Source organism: Gallinula chloropus (genome assembly GCF_964237585.1).
Source record: "Gallinula chloropus genome assembly, chromosome: 20".
Lineage (NCBI taxonomy): Eukaryota > Metazoa > Chordata > Aves > Gruiformes > Rallidae > Gallinula > Gallinula chloropus.
This window is the reverse complement of record NC_140105.1, coordinates 10,407,926-10,433,427: the sequence shown is the minus strand read 5'-3', so window position 1 is coordinate 10,433,427 and position 25,502 is coordinate 10,407,926. Positions and strand designations below refer to the sequence as shown.

At 43.5% G+C, this 25,502-nt stretch overlaps 1 protein-coding gene across 1 annotated transcript in view; it reads left to right on the top strand.

Annotated features, from left to right (window-relative positions):
• CCDC57 (coiled-coil domain containing 57) overlaps positions 1-25,502 on the top strand; it is a gene marked incomplete at both ends in the record, with an annotated part of 45,729 nt that overhangs the window by 491 nt on the left and 19,736 nt on the right. Inside the window, 6 exon segments of the mRNA XM_084273750.1 lie at positions 11,696-11,806; positions 17,190-17,390; positions 18,396-18,555; positions 19,368-19,502; positions 24,084-24,347; positions 24,351-24,357. Coding sequence (XP_084129876.1) covers positions 11,696-11,806; positions 17,190-17,390; positions 18,396-18,555; positions 19,368-19,502; positions 24,084-24,347; positions 24,351-24,357 — 878 coding nt within the window.

Genomic DNA, 25,502 nt, shown 5'->3' with positions numbered 1-25,502 from the left:
CTGCGGGGAGCCCTGCTCGCTCTCTGCAGCTCCCAGGGAGGCAGGAGCAGCCAGGCGGGTGCTGTGTCTCCTCCCAGGTAACGGGACGGCAGGAAATGGCCTCAAGTTGCACCAAGGGGAGGGTGGGGTTGGATATTAGGAAAGGCTCCTTCCCTGGCAAGGTTGTCAAGCACTGGAACTAGGCCTCCCAGGGAAGTGGAGGTACTGACAGGACGTGCAGCTGCGGGGCTTTGGGATGTGGGTTAGTGGCTGGGCTTGGCAGTGTTAGGGTTACAGGCTGAAAGGTCTGCTCCAACCTGACTGATCTGTGATACCCACTGCCCCTGTGGAGATACTCGGGTAGGGTCCAAACTAGAAGAGGATAGGTAGGATGCAGTATTGCCTTGTGAGAGCAAGGTAAGAAGCTTCCAATATTTAGAATCTTCTCACTGAAATCAGGTAATGCAGAGGGAGAAGCTGAAACTCTTTAGATGGCATAGAACTTTCTTTCTTTTCTCTGCACATCATGTTTGCTTTAGCTTTTTGATCTGGTTTTGCTGTTGCACCCATTTGTACATGCTTAGGGATTCACTGCAGTAATTAATGTGCAGAGGGAAGTAAGGCCAGGTGGTTTGGTCTGGATAGATAGCATACAGCCAGTGAGACGTATGATTGCTAAACCTATGATCAAGTAAACTAGGTTTTGACTGTCTATCATTACCTGAATTTGTGCCATTCACTTACAGGCTAGATGAAGGTAGCTGCAGCAGAAGAAAGACTGATGATTCTTGTGCTTGTGGAGCTTCTGAAACAAGCAGTGCAGTGCCTGATGCCCAGTAACTTTGGTGGAGTCTAGCAGCTGCAGATGTTTTTACATGTCCTTACAGGTAATCTTGGTTCTCCAGGAAAGGAAGTAGCATCTCTATTGCCAGCCCCAAAGGACTTGGAAAAACTCTTACAGTTTTGAGAGGGAGGCAGTTTTATTTGTCATGACCCCACCCTCTGTAATTTCTTAAGGAGGACAATTTAATCCTGCAAAATCTTCTACTTTGTTACTCCACTTTACATAAATCACCACACCATAGAAATGTATAGCCACCAGTAGAGTCAAATCTCAGAGGTGTGCACTTCATGAAGCTATTTTCAGGAGGGACAGAGATGCCTGGGAGTGCAAGGAGTAGCAGTGACCGTGAAGTTGGCAAAATACCTATCCTAAAGCAGCAGTGTCCCTACAGCTACTCAAGTGATACAAGGAAAGAGGCATTAACCAAACATTAAAAAGACAGAACCCTTCACATCTCTCAACATTGCCCCAGACAAAGCCTAGTAAGCAGAATGCAAGGCATGCTCTCTGGTTAGCCTTCAGTTGTAGAACACTCACTGTTTAAGAGGTCATTGGGGTGGGTTTTTTTCTGGAAGCAGAGGAGTGTTGCTGCAGTTGGTCTGTTTTTCACAAGTGGGTGTCCATAGGCACAGACCAGCTGCTGACAACACTGACCAGTAGTCTGTGGTCTCACTTTTGTAGCTGACAGCTCCTGTTGTTTCTGAAAAAAATGCATTTTCTGAAGGAGATGTTTGTAGAGGTTGATGTGCCAGGGTAAATGGCACCTCCCAGCATCAGCACCCAGGTCACTGGATTTGATTCAGTATTCAACAAGGCAGTAGTGTCAGTGAGCAGAACACAGGCTTGCTTTGCTTGCAGAAGCCTGCACAGAGTCTGGATAACCTCCTAAACACTTGGAACTTGAGGTGAAGGCACAAAACCCCTATCTGTTAGGTTTAGTTATGTTGCATGTGTTTAAGCTTTAAATATGCTGTACTGCCCTTAGGAGTAGAGGGAATATTAAACTGCAGCAAAGAAAACTCAAAACTATGTGACCTTGGGTATCTAACTGTGAAAAGAACTTTGAAAAACTCTTCATGATTCTAACAAAATTTAAAAAAAATAAAAATCTGCATCTTAGTCTTGTTCATCTATGTATGCCACTCGTTACTGGTGATCTCAAGGTGGTGTTGAAGTCATGAGGGATCATGAAATAACCAGATTCAGTCTCTAGAGTAGACTGCAAAAGTCTCAATTTAGCTTCTTGCTCCAGGGTATTCTTAATAGAGAAGTATAATGTCATTGTGTCAAAATTAATAGGTGCTAGATTCCACCAATCCTACACTGAAAAGTCCTGCACTCCATACTAGTTTGCAAACAATAATGATCCCGGTGTGTTCTTTATTTACATACTTAATTTGACTTTTTATCTCTTCATTTTGCTCCAGGGCACATTACCTGGTTATCATCAATTTGTTGTCTGTCAGGACCCTCAGCTTTCCAGCTGAATGACCCCACACCGTACAGTTGCACAGGTGTAGAGGTGAGGGCTTACTCCTCATCTCTGCAGCTGAGGGGCTGTTTCTCCCCAGCTGCAGGACTTTACAGGACTTGACTGTTGAGCTTTGTGGGATTCCTGTGTTGTTTCCATGGAAAACAGCGATGCAGTGAATCCAGTAACTGTTTGCCATTTGCATCAGTAAGGACAGAGAAGGATGGAAGTTTTTGCCTGATTTGGCTTCCAAAGAGGCAGAAGTGACTGCAGTATTGTTGTTACAGAGTATAAATAGGAAAACATTGGGACAAAGCCTCATTGCTCTGGAACTTTGGGCTTCAGATGCCAAATGCCTTCTGAGCATGTCCTGAACTGTAGAAGTGCTGCTCCATATCCTAACAGTTCTGTGCTTGCTGCTTCCTGTTCCAAACTCCACATGTACTCTGCAGTTCCTGTAGTTTGTAGGTGAGTCACAGATATTACCTTAAAAGAGTCTGTAAACATTTATTCTTACCAAGTTTTTAGATAGGTTTTGGGTTTAAGGCTGTGCTTCCTTATTGGCACTTGAGTCTGTTATATTAGTTACAGATAACATTGTGGGATTTTTAAGGATGTTAACAGTAACATTGAGCATTTAAAGGTATTTCATACATGGCTAATACTGTGCAATGCCTTTAGCTCTGCCTTTGATTCCAAAGGTGAATGTAGCAGATCATGTTGTACAAAGAGCCCTTGTAAGATCTTTATTGCAGGAAGGCCAGTAATATTCAGAGTTGAGGTTTCGGTAACTTTTGGGTTGTTTCTAAAGCAAATATGAAAATAAGGTCTTTTATATGATCCTGAAGATGCAGTTGAGGACCACGAACTGTGCCTGCAAAGATGTAGACAGCCTTCAAAAACATGAACCCACCACTGTTACACAGGTGGACGTGGAAAAGAGAGACATGGAAATCATATTACCCTAACCTGGATGAAACTGGATAAATGTGTCATTTAGTTCCCAAATAACAACTCCCAAATTTCAGAGGGGATAAAAAATTCCTCTGGAGTCTTTTGCAAGCTGTAAAGTTGGCCACTGTTATTTAGAAGATAACATTTTCAGAATTTTTTTGTATACCAGATACGTTCCTCAGGGGTCTGTGTGGAGAAGTTTGTTCAGCTGAGGGAAAGCTGCACTTGAAAGAAAGACTTCCTGAATCACATTTCAATCTTTAAGCTTTAGGGTAGACTATGTCCATATTCACTTCCTGAGTCCCTGCATGATGTTTCTCATAAATCTATTCCTCTGATTGTCCAGGTAAGCATCTTTGAGTGTGCCATGGCTCTCATGCCTTGGAACTGCCTGTCATAGAAACAGGCATGAGGGGTGCAGGATAAACAGCTCGTGTAAACTTGGGTCTGTTCTTATGTCATTGAGCCATGATGAGCTAGACAGAGCCTTTAGTCTGGAAACTTCAAAGTGCTTTCAAGTGCAGCAGTGTGTTTGTACACTGGATACACACAGCAGCATCTTCTGAGGTTGGGTCTGATTTCTTTCTTTGTGAAGCTTGGAGGTGTTGCCTTTTCCCAGTACACTGATGTGACCAGAAGCTGTGACTCTGAAGGTGGTTCTAAAGGTGGCTGAAATCTACCTTTAGCCTAAATCTTACTGAACTCACTAGTGTTCCATAAGAACAAAAACTCTTGTCTCAAATTCCTGTTCAGTTTTGCCAGAAGGTGAAGAGGTTTTCTTTCATTTCCATCTATGAGACCAAGATGTTTTTCTCGTTTATGTTAGGTCTATACAAGTTTCTGCATTGATCCCAAAATTCATTTTGTGTACGCTGTCATCTTTTTGACTCACTGTTAAGATTGAAATGTACCTATTTTGAGCAGTATTGAATCACTAGAAGCCAGATTACTCATTAGGGGGAACCCACATGCATTTAACTCCGTGAATAGGGACCATCTGAAGGTGCCTTGAAGATGAGAGCTAATTGGAAACGGAGGGATGTGAGGAAGGGTTGCAAAGGATAATGCAGTTGAGAGGTGAGGCAGCTCTGGGGTGAGATGTAAGGAAAAGGAGTATGCCACCAGTCAGCGTGGTATATGGATTTAGGCATTTGCCTGCTGTGTATTGATCCTGATGAATGCTTTGAGAGAAGCATTAAATTATGCTGGGACTTGCACAACAACCTCTGTGTGCTCAGTTTTGGAAAATAATTTGAGGTCAGATTTCACTGTTGTGTTTTACACCAGAGGTGATGCATATAAACGAACTAAATCCCTTTTGATGATCGTAGTGTTCTGCAACTGTGTGTAGATAACTTCATGTTTCTAAAGGAAACTTGATTTATTTCAAAAGACCAAATATTAGTTGTAATTTTCAATAACAGTAACTGATGGAAACAAACCCCTCCTTTCTTTAGATGACACGGGCTTGGGAAATACAGCTCTCCTGATCACCTAAGGAAAGATACAGAGTAACTACTGATAATATGTTTTCTTTAAATCAATGTGCTTCAGATACATAAATTAGTGTACTTCAGTTCATGCAGCAGTCAGGTTCCTGAAAGATCTCATCTGGCACAGCCCTTTTGTGCAACCTGGAAACACCAAGCACTGAGTGAGCCTTACAGGAACTTGCCTGATGACTTCCAGACAGGCGAGTCATCCAGAGTGACTAAGGGAAAATCACGCTTGCCATCCAGTCTGCGTGTTACCACCTTCCTCATGCTCACGTAGGCAGCGTAGGCTGGTTTCCTTGATAGGTTTGGGGTTTTTAACTGTATTTAAATGCCTTGGTTAGAGAGTTCAGTTGTCTGCACTGCACGACCTCGTGCTGCAGTTGGCCTGAGCCTGTTTTGAAAGGTTTTCTAAGTTTCCCACACGATGCAGTGGGAGTCAGGGGAGAAGGGGAGGTGTTTTCCCTGTCCCTCACTCCTGTCCTGGGAGTGGGCCGGGACCCTCCTTCCCCACCTGCGTTTAATGCTGGACAGCCTGAGGAGCAGAGGATGGAGTCTGGGAGTGTGAGACAAGGGGTGGTGTTAAAGGGAGCGGGGCTACAAAGGGGGGTGCTCCCCTCACATGGAGCCGAGGGGGATCTGCTCTGTGTTAACAGGGAGATAGAAGGGGGGAGAGTGCGATGCCGGGGCCCTGTGAGCGAACGCAGTGCGAGGAAGCGGGAAGCGCCGGCTTGTTTAGCAAGAAGGGGGCAGGGCGGGGGAACCGGCCATCCCTACCCAGGCCTGGATGGAGCGCGGGGAACAGGCGCTGGGGGCGGAGCGCCGGCCGGGCCCGCGGTTCCCATGGGGACGCGCCGCCTCGCTCAGGCGCTGGCGGCCGCTTCCCGTGAGCCGGGGCCTGCGCCGTGAGCGGAGGGGTGTCCAGGTGCGTGCTGGGCAGGGCCGGGCCGGGCCGGGCCACACTGCCACCGCGCTGCTCCGCGGGCGCCATCGGAAGGCGCAGGGCCGCGCAGCGTCCCGTCCCGTCCCGTCCCGCGGCGGGCTGCCCGCCCGCCCCTCACAGCTCCCGGCGCTGCACCCGCGCATCTCGCACCCTTTTCTCTCTCTCTCTGGGCACCCGCTGTCTTTCCGCGCCCTCCCGGCTGCTCAGTGCTCTCTGTGCGCTCCCTCTCAGTCCCAGGCGTTACCTGCTGCCTGTCCCTCGCTGCTGCCTCCCCCGAAGGGCTGGGCCTCGGCAGCCTGCCTGACCCCTGCGCCAGGCACGGGACTCCTTACCCCTCCCTGGACTTGCTTCCAGCCCGCTGGCTGTTCGCCTGGCAGTGTTTTCTTTCGCTTCCGCTGGATTCTCTCTCTCTTCTTGCCTGGCTTTGCCAGTAGCATCCCCTTCATGCATGAGGCTGTCATCCTGACATCCCAGAGGACACTTGCTCTAGGGACTCAGTGTTCCTCAGAGCGTGTTGCCTTGTGTTTACATTCCTGGATGCACCCTAGAATATGTACCCAGTTCCTAGTTCCAGGGGCCATTGTTTCTTCCCACTACACTTCGTATTTCACTTACACAGTTCCCTGTGCCTCTTACTCATCTGTGTCTCCCACACAGTGGCAGAGCATGACGTCAGGCTGTGGTGAACCCTGCAGCATAGTCCACCCCGTGCATTGCCAGAGATGGATCCCTGCTCAGTACCAGACATCCCAGGTTTCTCTCATAACGAGCTATCTGTCCTTATCCTATTCCCCCAGCTGTGTTTTATCCATTCTGATGAGACTGTATAATGCACGATGTATATTCTGATCAGCTTGCAAAAGGCACAATGTATATTTACTGATTAATGAGACTAACCTTCCCTTTAAGGTAAAGAGCAAGCCAGGTACTAGGGGTAAAGAAGCAGACAGCACACAAGTGATGCTAACTCTTATCACTGATTGTGATAAGGATTTTCTTTTCCTCAGAACTGTGTTGCCATGAGCAATCCTATGGTACAACTACTGAACAGTGTAGCTGTGGCCTGTGTTGGTTGGTTGTCCCATCGTGACTTGCAGCACGCGGTAAGCAACTGTGCTAACACTCAGGTGATCTTTGTTCTGCCTGTTGCTGCTTCATCAGGGAAAACAGTTTTGGCTAGAGGTACTTAACTGGTACTGCTTGTATGGCATCTCCTTTAATATCCCCTCTTCTGCAGTTCTGAAAGGAAGTGAAGCAACCCTAGTTCGTTAGCTCTGCTGGTCTGCTCTGCGTGTCATACTCTTCACAGGATAAGGATGTGCTATGAGGATAGCAAGGGAGAGGGAAGCAAATACAGCTGCCTCATGATTTTAAAGCTTCATATCTGTTTGACAAACAGGGGTAGTAGTGAAGTCTGCATGTTCTCAAGTATTATCACCTTGTTCCCCTCCTTTGAACGGTGACTAGCCCAAGCATGGTGTGTAACTTCTTGTTGTTGAAGTAGAGTTTCAGTAGTAACAGTTGTGAAATCTCCACTGAATCAGATATGCCAACCACATTGTTGTGTGTGATTCGCAGCCAAGACACCATCTTTGTTTGTAAAGAGGCTGATGTGAGTCCTGTGAGCCTGTTGGGAATGGAAGTACCTATGTGGGATGTTCTTGAAGCAAGCAGTTGGGTGCTAATGGGTTACTTTACTGTTTAGGCTGTATGGGTGAGCTGTGCTTGTTGTAAGATGTTGTCTCTCACTCACACATGTGATGCTTCCAAAGTCATCTTTTAATGTCATCACATACAGGTGCACTACTCTTCTTTGGACTGTAAGGCATCCAGGCAAGTGGGGCAATTTCTATTTAAAATTACACTGTTATTTCCATTATTGTCCTTATTGAAACTAGTTTGCAATTACTAATACTGCTACAGTCAAAGGCTAAATGCACCTTTCTTCCCTATTAAATTGCATTTCTAAGAAATCCAGTGCTCTGTGATGGAAAGCAGTATTTTAAAATCAGAGGAAGGCTCATTCACTGATATTTTTATATGAAATTAATGATGCCCATGTTATGTGTAATCCAAACTCAGGATATCACTTTCGATTTACCAGTGCCATTAATTGAAGTGAGATACATGGAGATAGGGAGGAAGGTTGTTTTTATAAGAAACAGAGTGTTGCCCTTTAATTTTAAGATAATTGTAGCAAGAGATTATAAAAGAAGTTTTATTTTTCTGAACCACCTCTTTCCAAGAAAAAATTGTGGCATCAGTTTGATGATTGCAAGGGAGTGATAGGCTGGAGTTATGCTCTTGTTTTTGATTCCTCACGCAAAGGTCTTGTCTGATAATGTGTTGCTAATTTTAGCTAATGGAGCATACATCAGGCTTTTGAAAGGCACCTACAAAAGCTTTTTGATACCTCAGTGGCCACAGACTGAGCATAGTTTCTTTCAGTGCCTTGAGTCCACGCAGCATCTCCTAAAAAAAGCATTTTTTATCTTTAAGCTCTTTGTGATGGAGGTGGAAGGGGGAAGCGAGTCAGATTGAGTTGATGTTTAACTGTAGCTATCAGATTCATTTGGTAGCTGAAAGGAAGATCTAGAAAGATCAGGTCTCTCTCAGCTTTGTGTGTTATAGGCAGGGAGGCAATACTGCTCATGAATATCCCCCAACAGGGACTTCTACAGAAAATACCTATTTCTGCTTACCCAAATGAAGAAGATGCTCCTTACACTGTTTTCTACATGGTTTGACAGTTGCCACCAAGAACTGGAATATCATTTGTCATAAATGCCTTCAAGAAAAGAGAAATATGCTTGCAGTGTACAGCAGCTGACTCTTTTGAGGTCTCTGTTTTCAATCTGTAGAGAAAAGAGAAAATTATGTTTTCCCATGCCAAAATTTAATGGCATCTCACAACTAATTTGGAAAACCTTATCCCTGGCAGATGCAGGACTATAATAAAAGTAAATTTTGCTTCCAGGAGCATCCAATGCCTCATAGTCCAGGAAAATGTACAATTTATAATTCACTGGTAATTAATTATCAGCTATATGCAATAGATTGGGATTGATGAGGTACTTAATTTGATCAATTATCAGTTTTAACTGTCTTCTGTCAGCTCCTGTTTCAGATTTATAGTAGTGTTAGAAATGGAGAAAGAACTAAACCATCTCCTTCGGTGGAAAGAAAAGGAAGGGAAAGAGCTCCATGCTTGCAAGTTCCATGTTAAAATGAAATGCTGTGAGATGTCAAGAAACAACTCCAAGACATGCAGGAAAAAATTAACAAATGGAAAGAAGACTTTTGTCTATAACCTGTGAGCTTGAGGAGAAAGAGGTAGAAAGCTATGATGTCACATTCATTCATTTTAAAACATCTGAAAGTGCCACATGGGCAGAGTTTAGTGATCTGAGAGTACAACTGGAGTGAATGTTTGTCAGGGGAAGAAGAAGAAGAAGATGATGCAATCTTCATTATCACTTATCAACAACACGTTGAGGAACGTGAAACAGAGTTGGAATGGTTTCACAGGTGAGATGTGACTTCCTTAGAATAGTATGCAGGAAAAGAGAACTATAGCTTCTCTAGGATGTATTTGGATTAGGAGAAAGGAGTAACATTTATGCAGTAAAGAACAATTTGAGCACAGAGATGCAGTTACCTGTTCTGACAGAGGAACACCTGGAACGTGATAAGAGTGAGGGCTGACACAATGACTGGGACTATCTCTGCACATCCTATACCTTGGCTTCCACAGTGACTTGTCTGAGTTCTAGCAACGTGTTCCAACGTGTCCTTTCTCTAGAAAGGATAGCATTAAGTCAAAGTGAGGATGCTTTTAAACATACAGCTTAATTTGCCAGGGTGTATGTTGGAGAGACAATATGGTTGGGTGGAGATGGTGTGATTTTTAAGGGAAACATAATGTGGGGAGCAGAAAAGGGTTTGTCAGAAGGACATGGACACTGCAACAACTCTGAGAAATGAGATGAATCTGAAAGTATTCTGATATGAGTCATATCAAGATGTGTTTACCTTCTGTGCACACAAGGAAACACCACAATGGTTGACTGCAGCACTACTGTCATTAATAGTGCTGTAGATTCAATATCAGTGGTTCAGCCTTCCAGCTATTTTAAGCCACTACAAGCTGATATTATGATAGGAATTGGGTTTGTGGTCTCTAAGATATGGTTTGTCCCACCTTCTCTGATAGGCCCCTGTGAAGGAAGGCAGTCTGTTGGGGCATGTCCAGCCACAGGACTGAGATTTTTGCTTAATACAGCCAATTAAAAGATTAGGATATCTAAGGCAATGACTTATTTATTTTAGTCATTCTCACTAATCTTTATTATTCTCTATAGACTGGTAAAATTTGCAGGGGGAGGGAAGAATAAACCTGTTTCTTGAGCTCTGTTTGCACATCATTCTTGTGTAGTGTAACTGCTGCCTTCAGGTGTAATGGTATCCTTGGGATTAACCTCTTAAACATGGTACCAGCTCTAAGTGTTCTGGGTCAAACTGCAGGTACAATGTAGAGGTGGCTGGGTAAGTTTTAAATACTTTTTTTCAGTTGTTAGTAGAGATCTGGAATTCTTAAAAGGTCACTGCTGATTCATGTTATTGTGGTATATGCAGATTTGGAGAAGAGAAGGCTCATGGAGAACCTTACATTGGCCTTCCAGTGCCTGGAAGGTGCCTGTAGGAAAGCTGGGGAAGAACTGTTCCCAAGGGCATGTGGCAGTAGGAGGAGGGGTGATGGTTTAAACTTGAGAAGGGGAGATTGAGGTTGGATATTAGGGAAAAGCTCTTCACTCTGAGGGTGGTGGATCCCTGGCACAGGGTGCCCAGAGAGGTGGGGGAGGCCCCATCCCTGGAGATATTTAAGGTCAGGCTTGATGGGGCTCTGAGCAACCTGATCTAGTTAAAGGTGTCCCTGCTTACTGCAGGGGGGTGGGACTAGATGGCCTTTAAAGGTCCCTTCCAACCTAACACGTTCTATGACTCATTTAAAGTCAGTTCAGGAATTTTCTATGGAGCTTATCCTTTGGGAATGGGAGGAGGTGTTGGAGTCTTGCACCCAGCGTTGCCTCTTTGCCTGGCTGAGATGGATACTGATCCCTGAGCAGGACAGGAATTAGTCTTCCCATCTGCCTTGCCCTTGAGAGTTATGAACAGGGGAGGTGTAAAATGCCTGTCTAGACTCCACTGACATGACACTCCTGTTAGACTTATCTGCATAATCCTGGGCTACAGGATTTGGATTCATTCAGGTGAAGTGTAAATTTAAGAGGAAAATCTAGCAGAATGTGAAAGTGAATGTGCATTTAGCTGTCTGTGCCTATCCAGTTCTAGTCTGAGGTTCTGCCATGTAGCTGTTACAACCTTACCTAACCAAATAAAGTGATCATTCAGCTGCATAAAATAACTGTACTTTAGAGTTGAAAGTAATCAGGAGGTCACAGAACTGCACAATATCAGCCCAGGTCTGTCTGGGTGTAACAAGCTGCACTGAGACTGTTGAGTCTTGCAGGGAAAGATGCAGTGAATTTGGGATGCTGGCTTCACTGGATTCTGCTGTATCTCAGAGAAACTTCTTCTGTTGACACCAAATAAAAATACTGGGGGAAGAAGAGGAAAAGATCCAGGGCTGCTTTTGTTTTTAACTATATCTAAAAGCTCAGATTTCTGCTGGGCACTCCTTGTTTTGCAATTTTTTCTTAGGTATCAGTAATATTTGGGTGGAAGAGGAACTCTGTCCTACGTAAGTGGAAGTCTTGCACTACTTTGCAGCAGAACCACAATATTTCCTATACAGCTAACTTCTGAAGTAAGTTTTGAGAAATGGCATAAGCTGCCTGATGAGAAAAAATTCTGGTGACTTTCCTTAGGAAATGAGAGCAGAGTTTATAGTTATGTGTTACTGTTAAAAAAAAAAGTAGCTATGTATGGCTCCTTACGTCACCAGAAGTGGTTTTACTGTGAATTTGTCTCACTTTTGTTTATAACTCTAGGAACTGTTGTGTAGGTCATCAGCATGAGGAGTATGTGAACCTACAATGTGATCTAGAGAGGAAAATCCAAGAACTGGAAGGACAGTTTGCTTGTCAGAAACAAGTGGAAGAGTGTGGAGAAACGATGCTGTGTTGCTGTGGTACCAGCTAGAAATCCTTTTTTCCTGTTTTTTGGTGTTGGTTTTTTTTGGGGGGGAGGAGGTGGGTTTTTTTGTTTGCTTGTTTTTTAATGACAATCTTCAGGTTACCATTGCTGTATTTGTAGCAGCTTTTATTTTTCAAGTTTTGCCTCTTTTTTTTTTTTGCCTAAATTGATGAGATTTGTAATGACATTTTAGAAAATTCTGCACTACTTGTGTAGTAGCTGTTGCTTCCCATGTCTGGCAGCAGCCCCTTGTAAGGAACTGCTAAGAATGTGTTTAGTAATCCGAGATTGTGTAAGATTATTTCATGTAGGCAGCACACTGCTAAATCAGTTAACCTTGAAACCACAGGAAAGGTCAGCATCTAGAAAGCAGAGGCAGCCTTAGGCAGGTTGAGTAAATGCACAATGTTTATCATACTCCTAATTACAAGGCTTTTTTCTCCCCTATCTGTCCCTGGGGTTGCTATCACTTCATCCTAAAAGGGTTACCCTACCAAGAGTGAATTTTGACCTTTAACTGTGGAACCTTAGGGGGGCACTATACACCTCTCTGTGTATTACACATGGTAAAGAACAACAAAACCTTCCCCTTTGTTTTTGTATAAAACTGTATTTGACTTTCAAATAACTTTCAATCACTTATATATCGATGTTTTTAATCATCAGGACTAGAATGGTTAATTTGGGGCCTGTCAACCAAGCCAATATATATAATACAAATGGAAGAGGTAAAAGAGATTGTTAGGGAATTACATCCTGCACCCAACACCTGCCAGCCTGTATCTCACTGCTCTCAGTATAGTGGTACTGCTAAAATAACCTGTCTTCACCCAGGAGTCTCACCCTGTCCCCAAAGACAGTTTATAACCTACCCAAAGGAGCACGAGCCCTTCTCAGTTGAACAGCACTTGCCAACTGACTTGATTTAGAAGTTACCTCTGTGTGTTGTGTGGTGAAAGCTGATGAGCTGCTGTTCTGCAAGCATGAGGGCACCTCATAAACTCTCTTAAAATACTTTTATCAGCCTGGGCACCCAAATGGCTGCTCACTGCAATGGTTTAATTCCTGAAAAACCCTTATGAGCAGGTTTTCATGCAGTTATGAAGCAAAGGTGCTGTCAAGGATGTGTTTCACTCTGCTGCAGTGGTGTTTCACTGGTGGCTTTGCTTTCTGTGTTTTGGACTCTGAGTAACTTGCAATGTTACTTTGCAGGAATTTGATGCTGGACTGGCCATACTGTAGTACTCTTCTTGGGATTGAAATGTGAATTCCTCCAACAACAGATTTTTTTTTTCTCAAGTATGTCAAACAATATGACTATTTTGCTTATTTTCCCTTTAAATTAAAATTCAGTAGCTATAAGGGAGGTGGGGGGCAGGAGGGGAGGTTTTTCCCATAGATTCCCATCTCCCAGCAGCCCTCTTGTCACTTTATCTCCAGAGTGGAAAGCCATGGTAGTGTTTTTCTGACAGCTTTTCAGTCAGGCTGTAGTTTCTTACCTTTTCAGTAGTTCTGCAAGTATTCGCTTGACTACAGTCAAAACTTTCCCATGTAATAGCAGTGAATTGTTCTGCTTAACTTTAAAAGCTCAGTGATTATAAGTCTGTATGATTAACCTCTCAAATCTTTTTCTTGTGGCTTGTCAGTGACCACTTTTTGTGGTTTAATACTGTTTTTGTTGTTGTTTTGCAAAAATAGAGGGGAATAGTTAAATGTATATATATGTGTGTGTATAAAAAGATGGATTTCCTAACTCTTGTAGTAGTTTGTACATAATAATATCCATTTCTTCATGTGCTTATAATGTGAATTTACTATTTGTTATTTTATACTTAAAAATCTAAGTTTGGGGAAAAAAGACTGAAATAAATTAATTAGATTAGTGCTAAGTAAAGTATCCAGTTTAAACAAAAAAAGAAAAGAAAAAAAACCCCAACCCACACCCCCACCACTAAAAACCAAACTAGAACACACACAGAATCACAGACTTGTAGGGGTTGGAAGGGACCTCCAGAGATCATCAGGTCTCACACAAACAAAAGAAAGTTTGGATATGTCCAAAATGGGATTCTTTGATGTATTACAAATGTTCACGTGTCTACAAGGGAATTGAACTTTAACATCTCCAAGGCATTATCTCTCTCTTTCTTCTTTTCCCCTATGGTTATGGAATCTGATCTTATTTGGAAAGGATGCCATATGGCTGATGTGCTTCTTTAAATTCCCATTTGCTGTACAGGTTGTGTTGGGTGACCTAGCACAGGCCAGCTGACGAGTGTAATTCAGCACACTCTGGTTTTCATTAGAGCAATGGTGAAATACCCCTTGTGCACTGTTCAGAAAAGCCTGTAACAATGCAGTGTGTCCATCAGTGCCATTGTACTGGTGCTACCTGCCTGCTGCTTCCCTGTAGGAACCACTAGCCAGACTTGATGCAGACATGAAAAAGAGAGAGCCTGGGTTTCAAAAGCAGACAGTTGAAATCAGTAACTTAGTTCTGTCCCATGAAGTGAAGGAAACTTGTAAACTGTTACCCTCTACTCACAGCATGAATGCTTTTATTGTAATCTCATAGAATCCCAGACTGGGCTGGGTTGGAAGGGACCCCAAGGAGCACAGAGCTCCAACCCCCTGCCACAGGCAGGGACACCAACCTCCAGGCCTGGAGCTACACAAGGTTGCCCAGGGCCCCATCCAACCTGGCCTTGAACACCCCCAGGGATGGGACACCCATCCCCTCTCTGGGCAGCCCCTTCCAGCCCCTCACCACTCTCTCTGTAAAACATTTCCCCCTAATATCTCATCTAAACCCTCCTTCCTTCAGCTTTACTCCATCCCCCTTGTCCTGCCAGTGTCTGCCCTTTTAAACAGTTGGTTCCCCTTTGTTGGTTGCTAGTGATGATCCCAAATCATTCCTGTGTGAAACACACGCTCTGTTGCTGGTTTTCTTCAACCTATATACTGAACTAATTCTTTCCAGGATAGCAGGAAGCAGGAGTGTTTGTGGTGTACATCTGAATTTCATGCACAGTGACTGAGTTTTCCCTACACAACCAGAAATGATATACAAGTCTTCTTGGATGGAAGGCCTATCTCATCCTTCTGAGGCTGGTAATGAGGAGTTCACTCTTCCAAAGTCAGTACTCTCTACATGTGCAGTCTTTGCTGATCATCATCCAGCACCACTCAGATGGTTCTTTGGTGCCTGTGCTCACTTGCTCCAGGGGAGGTTTAACTGACAGCTTAATCCTTGAACAAACCATGATGTACAGGTAGAGGGGGAAGAAACCCCCTCACCTTAAACCAGTAGTGTTGGGAAAAGCAGGCAGGCTTTCAGAAGAAGGGTTTGTGTGTCTAAGAGATAGCCAGCTTTTTCCAGCTGTGTTGATTTCTGCCTAATAAAATTGATTGCTTCTGCCTACCAACTTTACTTTCTCAATATCTTATTAGGGTAGCAGATGAATGGTCATTAGTGGTATCCGTGGAATCCTGGATTGTGAAAGTTGTCATGATTGGAGTTTCTGGCTTTGTTTTCTTGTGGTGGGCTTCAGGGAAGGATACTGCTATACTGATGGACCTACAATCTGTTTGATTACAGTCTCCACTATACAGATAACGTGCCCAACTGCTGTTGACTCAGTATGAACAAAGGAACTGCAACTGCACATGTAATTATTGCATGTAAATTTACACATACTGCTTACTCTGTGATATGCAGCATAACTCTGATAGTGCTTGAGAAGAAACCTTTAATCTTTGCAATTTTCAGACTTGAGTGCTTGATTAGGGATCTCTAATACTGTTTTGGTTTCCAGTACTGCTTGGAGCTGCCTCTGAATGTAGTAGCTCTCAGTAGGTGTCATGTACAGGATGCTATTGGTCCCAGCTGGAGTCCTGTGTCCAGAGCTGGGGCCCCAGTACAAGAAAGATGTGGGACTGTTGGAGAGGGGTCAGAGGAGCCACAGAGATGCTCAGAGGGCTGGAGCAGCTCCCCTACGGAGAGAGGCTGAGGGAGCTGGGCTGGTTCAGTCTGGAGAAGAGAAGGCTGTGGGGGGACCTCATTGCAGCCTCCCAGTCCCTGAAGGGAGCAGAGGAACAGGAGGGGAATTGGCTTGTTAAAGGGCAGAGACTGGCAGGACAAGGGGGATGGAGTGAAGCTGAAGGAAAGAATATTTAGATGAGATATTAGGGGGAAGTTTTTTACAGAGAGAGTGGTGAGGGGCTGGAAGGGGCTGCCCAGAGAGGGGGTGGGTGCCCCATCCCTGGGGGTGTTCAAGGCCAGGTTGGCTGGGGCCCTGGGCAGCCTTGTGTAGCTCCAGGCCTGGAGGTTGGTGTCCCTGCCTGTGGCAGGGGGTTGGAGCTCTGTGATCCTTGGGGTCCCTTCCAACCCAGACCATTCTATGATTCTATTATATCTCTTTCTATATGAAACATATTGAGTGACAGAAAATAACTCATTCAAACCAGAGTATTATTGGGGCTTTTATCTTTTATGCTTTACTTATTGCTAGCTCAATCTTAACTTATAAGACTTACTCATAGTTCAATTTCTCTTCCTTCTGTTTTGCATTAATCCTGTATATCCAAAATTTTGGATATGTTTTGAACATTTATATGCAGAGTAAGAATATGATACAATTATTAGTTGCATGTCTCCTTCTATTCTACTGTTAGATTTGAGTATTCTGTAGGCACTGTTTGGTCTTCTAACTGCTTGCTTGTGTCCTGCTTTAAACCTGGTCTCTATTTTTGTGTGAGTACATGCTCAGGAAATTTATCTGTGAATGAAAACTGAATATTCACAGAGGGATTTTTGCTCCATAGAGTCCTACAGGCTCTTATTTGGGCCACCTGTTCATAGCTGTCTTTCAATAGTTCAATTACCATGAGGAATATTTTAAGTATGGGAAAAGAGCATGTTGAATGGAGTGGTTTAGCTGTTAAAATAGGTTCCCTATGAGTCATTTTAAGAAAAAAAACCCCTTATTTTTTGAGGATCACCCTGATCCCATAACAGGTGAACTATTGCTGTTCTTTGTGCTAATCACAGACCTAAAGTTCTGTGATAAACTGGGGTTAAACGCTCTGCAGTGGTCTAAGAAGGATTCAGCCATGGTCATAATGCAAATAAAGAGTGCAACTTCACACTTTGAAATAAAAAACACCTCCAAAGACCTCCCTGCAACCTGTTATGCTGACAAGCAGGTATTTATTTCTGTTGCCACTGTTCCAACAATGATCCTTTGAATTTGCTTGAACCAAGTGGATAAAGGAAGTCAGCAGCACCAAAAAATAATGTGCTTGTGTTGATTGAAGCCTCATTTCATTCTGTCTCTCTACATCTTCTAGGCATGAAGAACTGGCTCGTGCTGCCAAGGAAAAGGATGCAATGCCAGCTTCAGTGAATGAAGCCCAAGTCAAACAATTAAAACAGCTGAAGCAGCAGATGAGAGAACTGCAGATGAGACATAAAAGTTTGGAAGTTGAGCTGTGCAGAAGAGAATGGAGTTACAGTGCTTGTTTAAGAGAGAAAGATGCTCTTATCAGAAAGTGAGTGACTTGATTTATCTTGTTTAATAGAGTGTGATGAAGGAATTCAGAACGTTGTACTTATCAGCTTTGTGCCCAACTTGTTTATGTGGAAGGCCCACAGAAGTTTGCAGCTAAACAGGTAACACACCTGGAGTACTCTGTCCAGTTCTGGTCCTCACAGTTGAAGAGAGACTGAAGAAGTTAAGCCTCTCCTCCCTGGAGAAGGCTCGTGGGGACATCGTTGTCACAGAATCACAGGGGTTGGAAGGGACCTCCAGGGCCCATGGGGTCCAACCCCCTGCCAAAGCAGCTCCCTAGGACAGGTCACACAGGTCGGTGTCCAGACAGGGCTGGAATCTCTCCAGAGAAGGAATTTTCTAGTATGTATAGGGTGGCTGCAAAGAGGATGGAGGCTTTCTCCTGAGAGCCACATGGAGAAGACCCAGGGCCATGGGTACAAGTTGCACTGGCATAAGAGTTATTTTTTTATAGGGTGAGAACAATCAATGACTAGAACAACTGCCTCAGGGACAGCATGGAGTCCCCATCACTAGAGGTGTTCAATACACAATTGGACAGGGTACTGGATAATCTTATCTAGGCTGCCTTTCCCATGAAATGTTGGACCAGATGATTCTTTCCAACATCTTTAATTCCTAACCCTTTTGTGTCTCCCTTCTGTTATTAGCAACCAGGAAACATTCTGTGGATGATACTGTTGAGAGTTGTATTGGTGTTGAAGAGCACGTTATGCCACTTAAGCTGAGGTGGCCTCCACAGGTGACTCTAAATACCCATACAGATGGACTCTAGGAGATTGCTGAGCTCTAAGCAATTAAAATGCTTTTTTTCCCCAGTAAAATACTTAGTGTGGAATAGAATAAAATAGGTAATTTGGAAAATAGAGCAAGAAAAGAAGATGAGGACAGCAATCAGGGGTGAGACTTTAAACCAAAACAAACCCACAAAACATTCTCAGCTTTTATTGTGCTGAAATCAACAGCTTTGCTCTGTGTATCACAGATACAAACAGCAACTGTTCCTGACAGCTGAGCAAGAAGGCATTCTGGAACAGAGTAAAATGCAAGAACTGGACTGGCAGCAGCTCTGTGAGAATGGTGACAGTAATTGGTGTCAGAAATCAGAGGAACTAATACAAAGCTCGTCCTCAGCAAGAGAGCAGGTGAGTGTTTCATGCTAACACTATCTAGGAACTCTCTGTTGTGGCTGTGGAGATTTTCCCATCATGGTATTTCTCAGAGGAGGTGTGACTTCAGCCTTCTCTCAGAGATGTGTGATGTTATATTGTGTACAGTGATGCTGGATTGTGCACAGCAGATAATCAGATCTATTTCATCAAAGACCAGAGAGAAGACGCTGCTTTTCTCTTGGCATTGTAACAGAAGAAGAAAGATCCCTCTTTAGTTAGACCAACCCCAGGCCAAAAAAGAGTTTGAGATCACAGTACTGCTTGAATTCTGTCACAGGAAGATGATCAGTCCTGAAAAACTCAGAATGTTCTTGTCTGGAAAAAAATAGCTTGTGCAATGTACAAGCTTCTGTTTCTGAAAACCCAAATAGATGTTTATTGCTTAGAGACTGTTAGAGAATGAGCTGACAATAATTCTCAAAGACCTGGTGAAATCCTGGGTACAGAGGAAACACTTGTTTCCAAAGTGTAGTATGCAGGTGTTGACTCTGGTGTTTCATTTTACCATTGTCTTTCCACAGTGATTCATTCACAGGTGCCAATAGGTGCAGCACAGGAACACATCTGACAAGTGAATTGGCATCACTCATTTCACATACAGAAGATAAGGCAATGAGGCCAAATGATGTCTCTGGGAAGGCAAAGCCCCAGAAGGGATATGCTTGAAGTCCCTGTCCTGTGATTTAAAATACCTTTTACTTTGGTTCCCTTCTTTTTCTTTCTTTTTTACCTGCACTCTCTTGTTGGGATACTGATGTCCTTTCCCTCCCTTCCCTCCCTCCTAGGCTGAGGCTGATCTACAGAAAACAGACTACAGGTTGCATGAAGGGAAGACTGATCTTCCTGCTTTAACTGTTGAGAGAGAAGAGATGATACAAACATCATTTAATCATAGCATTTCACCTGAAGGGGAGAAACAGGTTAGACAACACCTAATGTCTTGCCTTGAATTAATTCATTCTGAAATGACACCTTATCAGGGCTTGTTTCCACTGGACTCCTTGTAAGCAGCTAATCTGTTTTGTATATTTAATTCAATATATAAACATCTCTGGCCTAGAATACACATAGATTAAGTGTCACTGACTTCATTATGGCTTTGTTCCATTACTCACTGGCAAGAGGAGCACACTAAATGTAGACATTTGTGCCAAAACAGGACAAGTACTGTACCATCATGGCACATCAGAATGGGAAGAATTAATTTCTGCAATGTTCCTGAAACTCTCTGTAGATTTTAAGGGTATAAAGTGTAAATTTTACTGCAGTGCTTCAAAATCTGAATTTGCCAGCTGTTCAGATAATGTCTTTTTACCACAACCTACTTTTCCTTTCATTGTTACTCACTAAAATACATATTTCTTTTTTAAAAAAGGGGCGATATTCAGAATTGCAAACATAAGGGGGGCTGGAAGCCATGCTGAGGGATGATGCGTTGTGTTTTGTTAGAGGTGGACAGCAAAGAGCGAGCTGCAGTGCACCCTGCTGGCACTAGAGATGCTCAGCAGAGAGCGGTTAGAGAGTGTATTACCACAGAATCACAAGGTTGGAAAAGACCTTTAAGATCATCGAGTCCAGACGTTCCTGTCCTGTGCTAAACCATAAGAGGTTCAACCAAAGAGGTTTAAGCCAGGGCAGCTTTGGCACAGGGTGCTGAAGTTGAGGGAGCAGCAGCAGAGGCATGGGTAGAGAGGTGAGGTTGAGTCAGACAGACAGAGGCTGCCTGTGCTGCTGGTGACCCTGGGGAGGACAAGGAGGGAGCAAGGGTCTCTGGCAGCCTCATCCATGGGGCATCCCTCACTGGGACCTGAGACAGCCATTAGAGTTGGATCTACAAAATTAAGTGTTGTGTCCTATTTGCTGGTCCATATTGAGAGCAGTTAGGCTGCCTGGTGATGAAAGTGGCAAGAAAAAGAGAGAAATAAGAAAAAGTCACATCTGTCAGTTAGTAATAGGGGCTGAACTGCTTGGATCCACAAAGCTCTTCATTAAAGAAGAGCTGTAAAAGAACAAACAAGTAACTGACTTCTCAGATCTGAATGCTACAAGCTAAAATCAAATACAAAACTGAAGGCAGGGCTTGCACTTGATTTCTTTGTAGCTAACATGCCATAACATTGCTTAAAGGCATTGAACAGAACTGAAGTTTATTTTTCTTGTAATACATAAGGCAAGATTTAATGGCTGCTTTACAGGAACTAATAAGCTTACAAAGGGAGCTATCTTAAAGCTCCAGATCAGCACCAGAGCCTGCTGATACCAGAAAGCAGTGTTCAGCAAGCCTGGTGGTTTCAGAATGCAGTGTGATGTATTCAGAAAGGTGCTTCCTGGAGGGGAAAAAATAAAATCACAAGTATTAGCAAAAGCAGACTGCTAGCAAAAGCTTCCTCTGGAGCAAGCTGTCTTCTCAATTTCACTTCAAACATGACTGATCTGCAAATTGATCATTCAGGTACCAAGACAATCAGGGTTGGGGAGGGGCTTTGTTTTCATCCTCACACTTTCCATTGCCAACACGCTCTGGTTTGTACTTCTGGCCTGTGGGATAAGCAGTGCCCAACTCAGCAAAGCCCTTTTGGTCTCTGATTGATGTGAAGGGCTGTTGATTAAAAAACAAAGAAGCAACAACAACAAAATCTGTTCTCCTGAACTAGAACCTTTTATCTTAATTTTTCTCTGCAAAATTAATTGTAAACAAGGAGGGGAAAGTGATTAAAAGTTTAGAATTGGTAACACAGAATCCCAGGGGTTGGAAGGGACCTCCAGAGCCCATGGGGTCCAACCCCCTGCCAAAGCAGGGTCCCTAGGACAGGGCACACAGGTCAGTGTCCAGACGGGGCTGGAATCTCTCCAGAGAAGGAGACTCCACACCCCCTGGGCAGCCTGTCCCAGGGCTCCCTCACCCTCACCCTGAAGAAGTTCTTCCACACATTGGTGCAGAACTACCTCTGCTCCAACTTGAGGCCATCACCCCTTGTCCTGTCCCCACAGACACTGAGAAGAGGCTGCCCATGTCCCCTGTGTCCCACCCTTCAGATATTGATAACCATTAATACAGGCCATTTCTATCAATGAGCCTTCTTAAAGAAGGAGCAGGGTGATGGGTGACCTCTGGTTCAGATGACTGAGGCATGAAAGATTAAATACACCCCAGTACAGTCCCTTCCGCAGACAGGTCTTGAGACCTCATGAGAGTGCTGGAAATATTACAGTAGTCATTTTTGGCCTTTAATTAAACAAGAGAGATTTGAAACACACCAGCCTGGAAAATGTTGCTTGTACTGATTTTGAATATGACTTGGGTGATGTCTGCCTCATTGGAGCATACTAATAACACCATACAAGTTCACAGATAGGGAAAGATTGCTTACAGTAATTCTGACTGATTATCTGGTCTCCTGTCTAGACCCTTTTCCACTATCAAAAACCCAGAGTAGTTGTATTTCTGGTTCAAGCTGCACTGGTATGTGTGTATGTTGCACGTTCAGATGAAGTTCTGGGCCCCAAAATTAGAGAACACAGCTGGGTGATGCATTGCTACCTGCTGTGCCTTTCATTTATGCCTTTTCAGTCTCTCTGTCCCCTCTCCTCACCTTAACAGCCTTGGAGAGATTGTAAAAGCCAAACAGAGATGACATCCTCTGCATAACCTCTGTTACAGGAGAAAGAGGCCTTAAGGCAGCTGTAGTTTTTATGACAGGGAAATTTAATTTGAAAGCTATTAACATTCCAGATCACACTCACAGAACAGAGTTATGACCAGGGAAATAAGGGGACTGACTGATGAAGGTGGGAAATGATGGAGAAGGCAGAAAAGGAGTAGTGCTGGAGGCTGTGCAAGGCCTGAGTGTGGATACTGAAGTAGTTTGCTGACACGTGTGCTGTTGCAGGGCCTCATGGGTTGGCGTTCTCTCTTGAGGCAGAACAACTCTTTGCAACAATTTAAGGTTAGGATTGAATACAAATAAGTACTTTTTGGGCTCAGCAACATAAATTAGCAGCAGTCAATAGGAATATTTCAAATGCATTAGGCCATCTTTTCCAAAGCACCCAGACTGGATGGTCTTCAAATTCAGATTCATTTAGGGACTGTGGGATTGTATATTCTACAGTTGCAGGATTGTAATATTCCTGTACCAAATAGCATCTGCATTTCTTAATAGCTGATAATGAATGTTGCCACCAGGTGGAGAAGATTTTACAGGGGTGGAATCTAAATACTGTGTTCTCTGTTTGAATGCAAACCACAGTTATAACACACCATCATCAGTCACACTTTGAATGAAGAGACAGCAGAAGTTAATAATGTCAGGGCCCTAATAGCCTGGTCCTCATACCTCATCAGTCCTACTACAGCTCTTTCCTGAAGATTGGACTGGAATTTGAAGTGACCAGGAAATGTGTTTTCCAATCAGTGTCTGTGTGTTCGGGTTTGTCCTTTTTTTTCTCTCCCCCAAAGCAGCAAGTTTGGAAATTGAGGAGGCACATGAGAGGGACCATTTCTCTGTTTTTCCTTTTTCCTATGTTTTCCTGTTGCTATTCAGGGATTCTGGAGCTGGCAACCTTTGGTGTAACAGGGCAAAGCTGTTCTTAAAGTTGGTGATTGAGAATGTTTCACATTCTTGTCCTGATTTTAGGCCATCACTTTATTCACACAGGACTAGATTTCCAAATTAAACCTTTAAGACAATATTAAGGCTGTACACAGCCCATGAAGAAAACACCAAGAAATTCCCCTTCAAAAATGTAAGAAATAGAATGATTCTGGGATGTATTACTCTATAAGTAAACTGCTTGTATTTTACTGATATGTCAGGGTTTTTTGCAGTAGTTAGAATAGCTTTGGCAAACTGGGCTTTGTCAGCCTCTTCAGTTCCAGAAGTGTGTAAGAATGACATCGGCTCATCAATTCATACTTCCACCAAGTCTAATCCCCAAGGTCTTTATGAAGGCAGAGTTTCAGTCATTATCTGACAAATGTCCCTTTTATGTTGTTCCCCATTAGCTTATCTCTAACTAATGCACAAAAGGAAGACATTGCTGCTTATTTTAGAACTGAAGTGGTTAGAGATTCTCTAGATGTCCATTGTCCTGGCTGGCCAGGTATCTTCCATACACCCCTTTTCCAGTTTAGCAAAGGGTGTCCAGCTTCTCTATGTTCTTGTGAACAAGTGGTCTCAAATAACACTCTGAAGAATTTGGCAGGTCAGCAAAGAGACTGCTATTGTGCCAGGAAGTTCTTTAAGGCCCATGCATAGAGGAGATAGAGAATATTTCAAAGAACAGTGATAACAGAGCCACCTCAAGTTCTCATCACATCACAGCACACTTCTCTCTGGAAAATTCCCCAGAATAACCTGATTTCTTGCTTCCTATGGTTCCTTTTGCCCAAGTCTGTTCATGGATTGCAAGTATCAGGATCTCTGTGTGTGGTGGTGTGGAGAAAATACATGTTGCTCATTAATGATGGGTGGTTATTGTGTCATACTTTTATTTTGCAGATGTTTCAGTCTGATGATAAAAGTTCTCTGAGCAGAGATACTCTTTGCCTGGAAATAAAGAAGCTGCAGGAGCAGAATGCCAACCTCAGGGCTGCTGTGGCACAAATGAGGAAAGAAATGGAGTGCCTTGATGAGCAGTTGCTGTCCTCTGTTCCACCCACAGAGAACACACAGCTTGCTGAGCAAGGTGACACCTCTTGCCACAGAACTCAGAGTTCAGGTAAGGGATTGTGGCAGCCACGGTCACAACCTGTTGGGGTGACCTGACCCACAGGTGGGTAAAGACAGTGACTGGGGGTGTCTCAGGATTCCTTAATCAGACTTGCAAATGCCTTTGAGTTAATTTTTTGCATTTTGGGAGTTCTCCTAGTAGCTGCTGGCACAGTGCTGTGGTTTGGATTTAGGATGAGGATAATGTTGGTAACGCCCTGATATTTTGGTTGCTGGTAGGCAATGCTTACACCAAGTCAGGGACTTCTTGGCTTCTCACACTGCCCCACTAGCAAAGAGGCTGGGGGTGCTCAAGAAGCTGGGAGGGGACACATCCAGGACACCCAACCCTAACTGGCCAAAGGAATAGTGCCTACTGTACGATGTGATGCACAGTGTATAGCTTGGGGAAACCTGCCTGGGTGCTGGGACACTGCTCAGGAGCTAGCTGGGCATCTGTGGTCTGCAGGTAGTGAGCAAGTATGCTGTGCATTGCTTGTTTTGTATATTTTTATCATTGTTACTGTTCTCTTCTGTCATGTTGAACTGTCTTTGTCTCAACCTACAAGTTTTTCTTTCTTTTTTTATTTTTTCCCCTCCCAGTTCTCCCCATCCCACTGGTGTGCAGTGGGCAAGAAGCTGTGTGCTTGCTTTGTCTGCCTGCCAGATTAAACCACAACTTTTAATTTCTACAATTTTTTTTTTTTTTAAAAAAGCTTAAAACTCTTCCAGAGCCACCATGCCTTGTTGGGTGTGTTTCAGCAAAAAAAAGATGGGTTTGGCCTTTTGTTGTGAAAGGCATTTTGTTACAACAACTCTTTTCTGGTTTAACTTTGCTGCAAGATTGGATCAGTGTGTTACCAGTTCTCAGGATTATTTTCAAAGTGTCATTTGTACAGCAGCATAAAATCATGAGCTCATTAAATGTGCAGGCATTTTTAATAAATATAAGCCTATAGCTTTGTCAATAATGACACGTTAATAGCCAATTAAAGTACAAGCTCTGTTAATTTCAAATAAAAACCAAAATTGAGCATAGTTTTGTGTCACAGGCAGCTAAAGTTATTCCACTGGGATTTTTTTAAAGATGTTATAGTCCAATGTGTAAAAGATTCACCACTGCTAGAGTCCAGCACTGTCCAAGAGAAGCAATAGCCTTTGTCAGCTGAGAAATGTACACTTTCAGAAGTGTGTGATCCATTTTCTTTA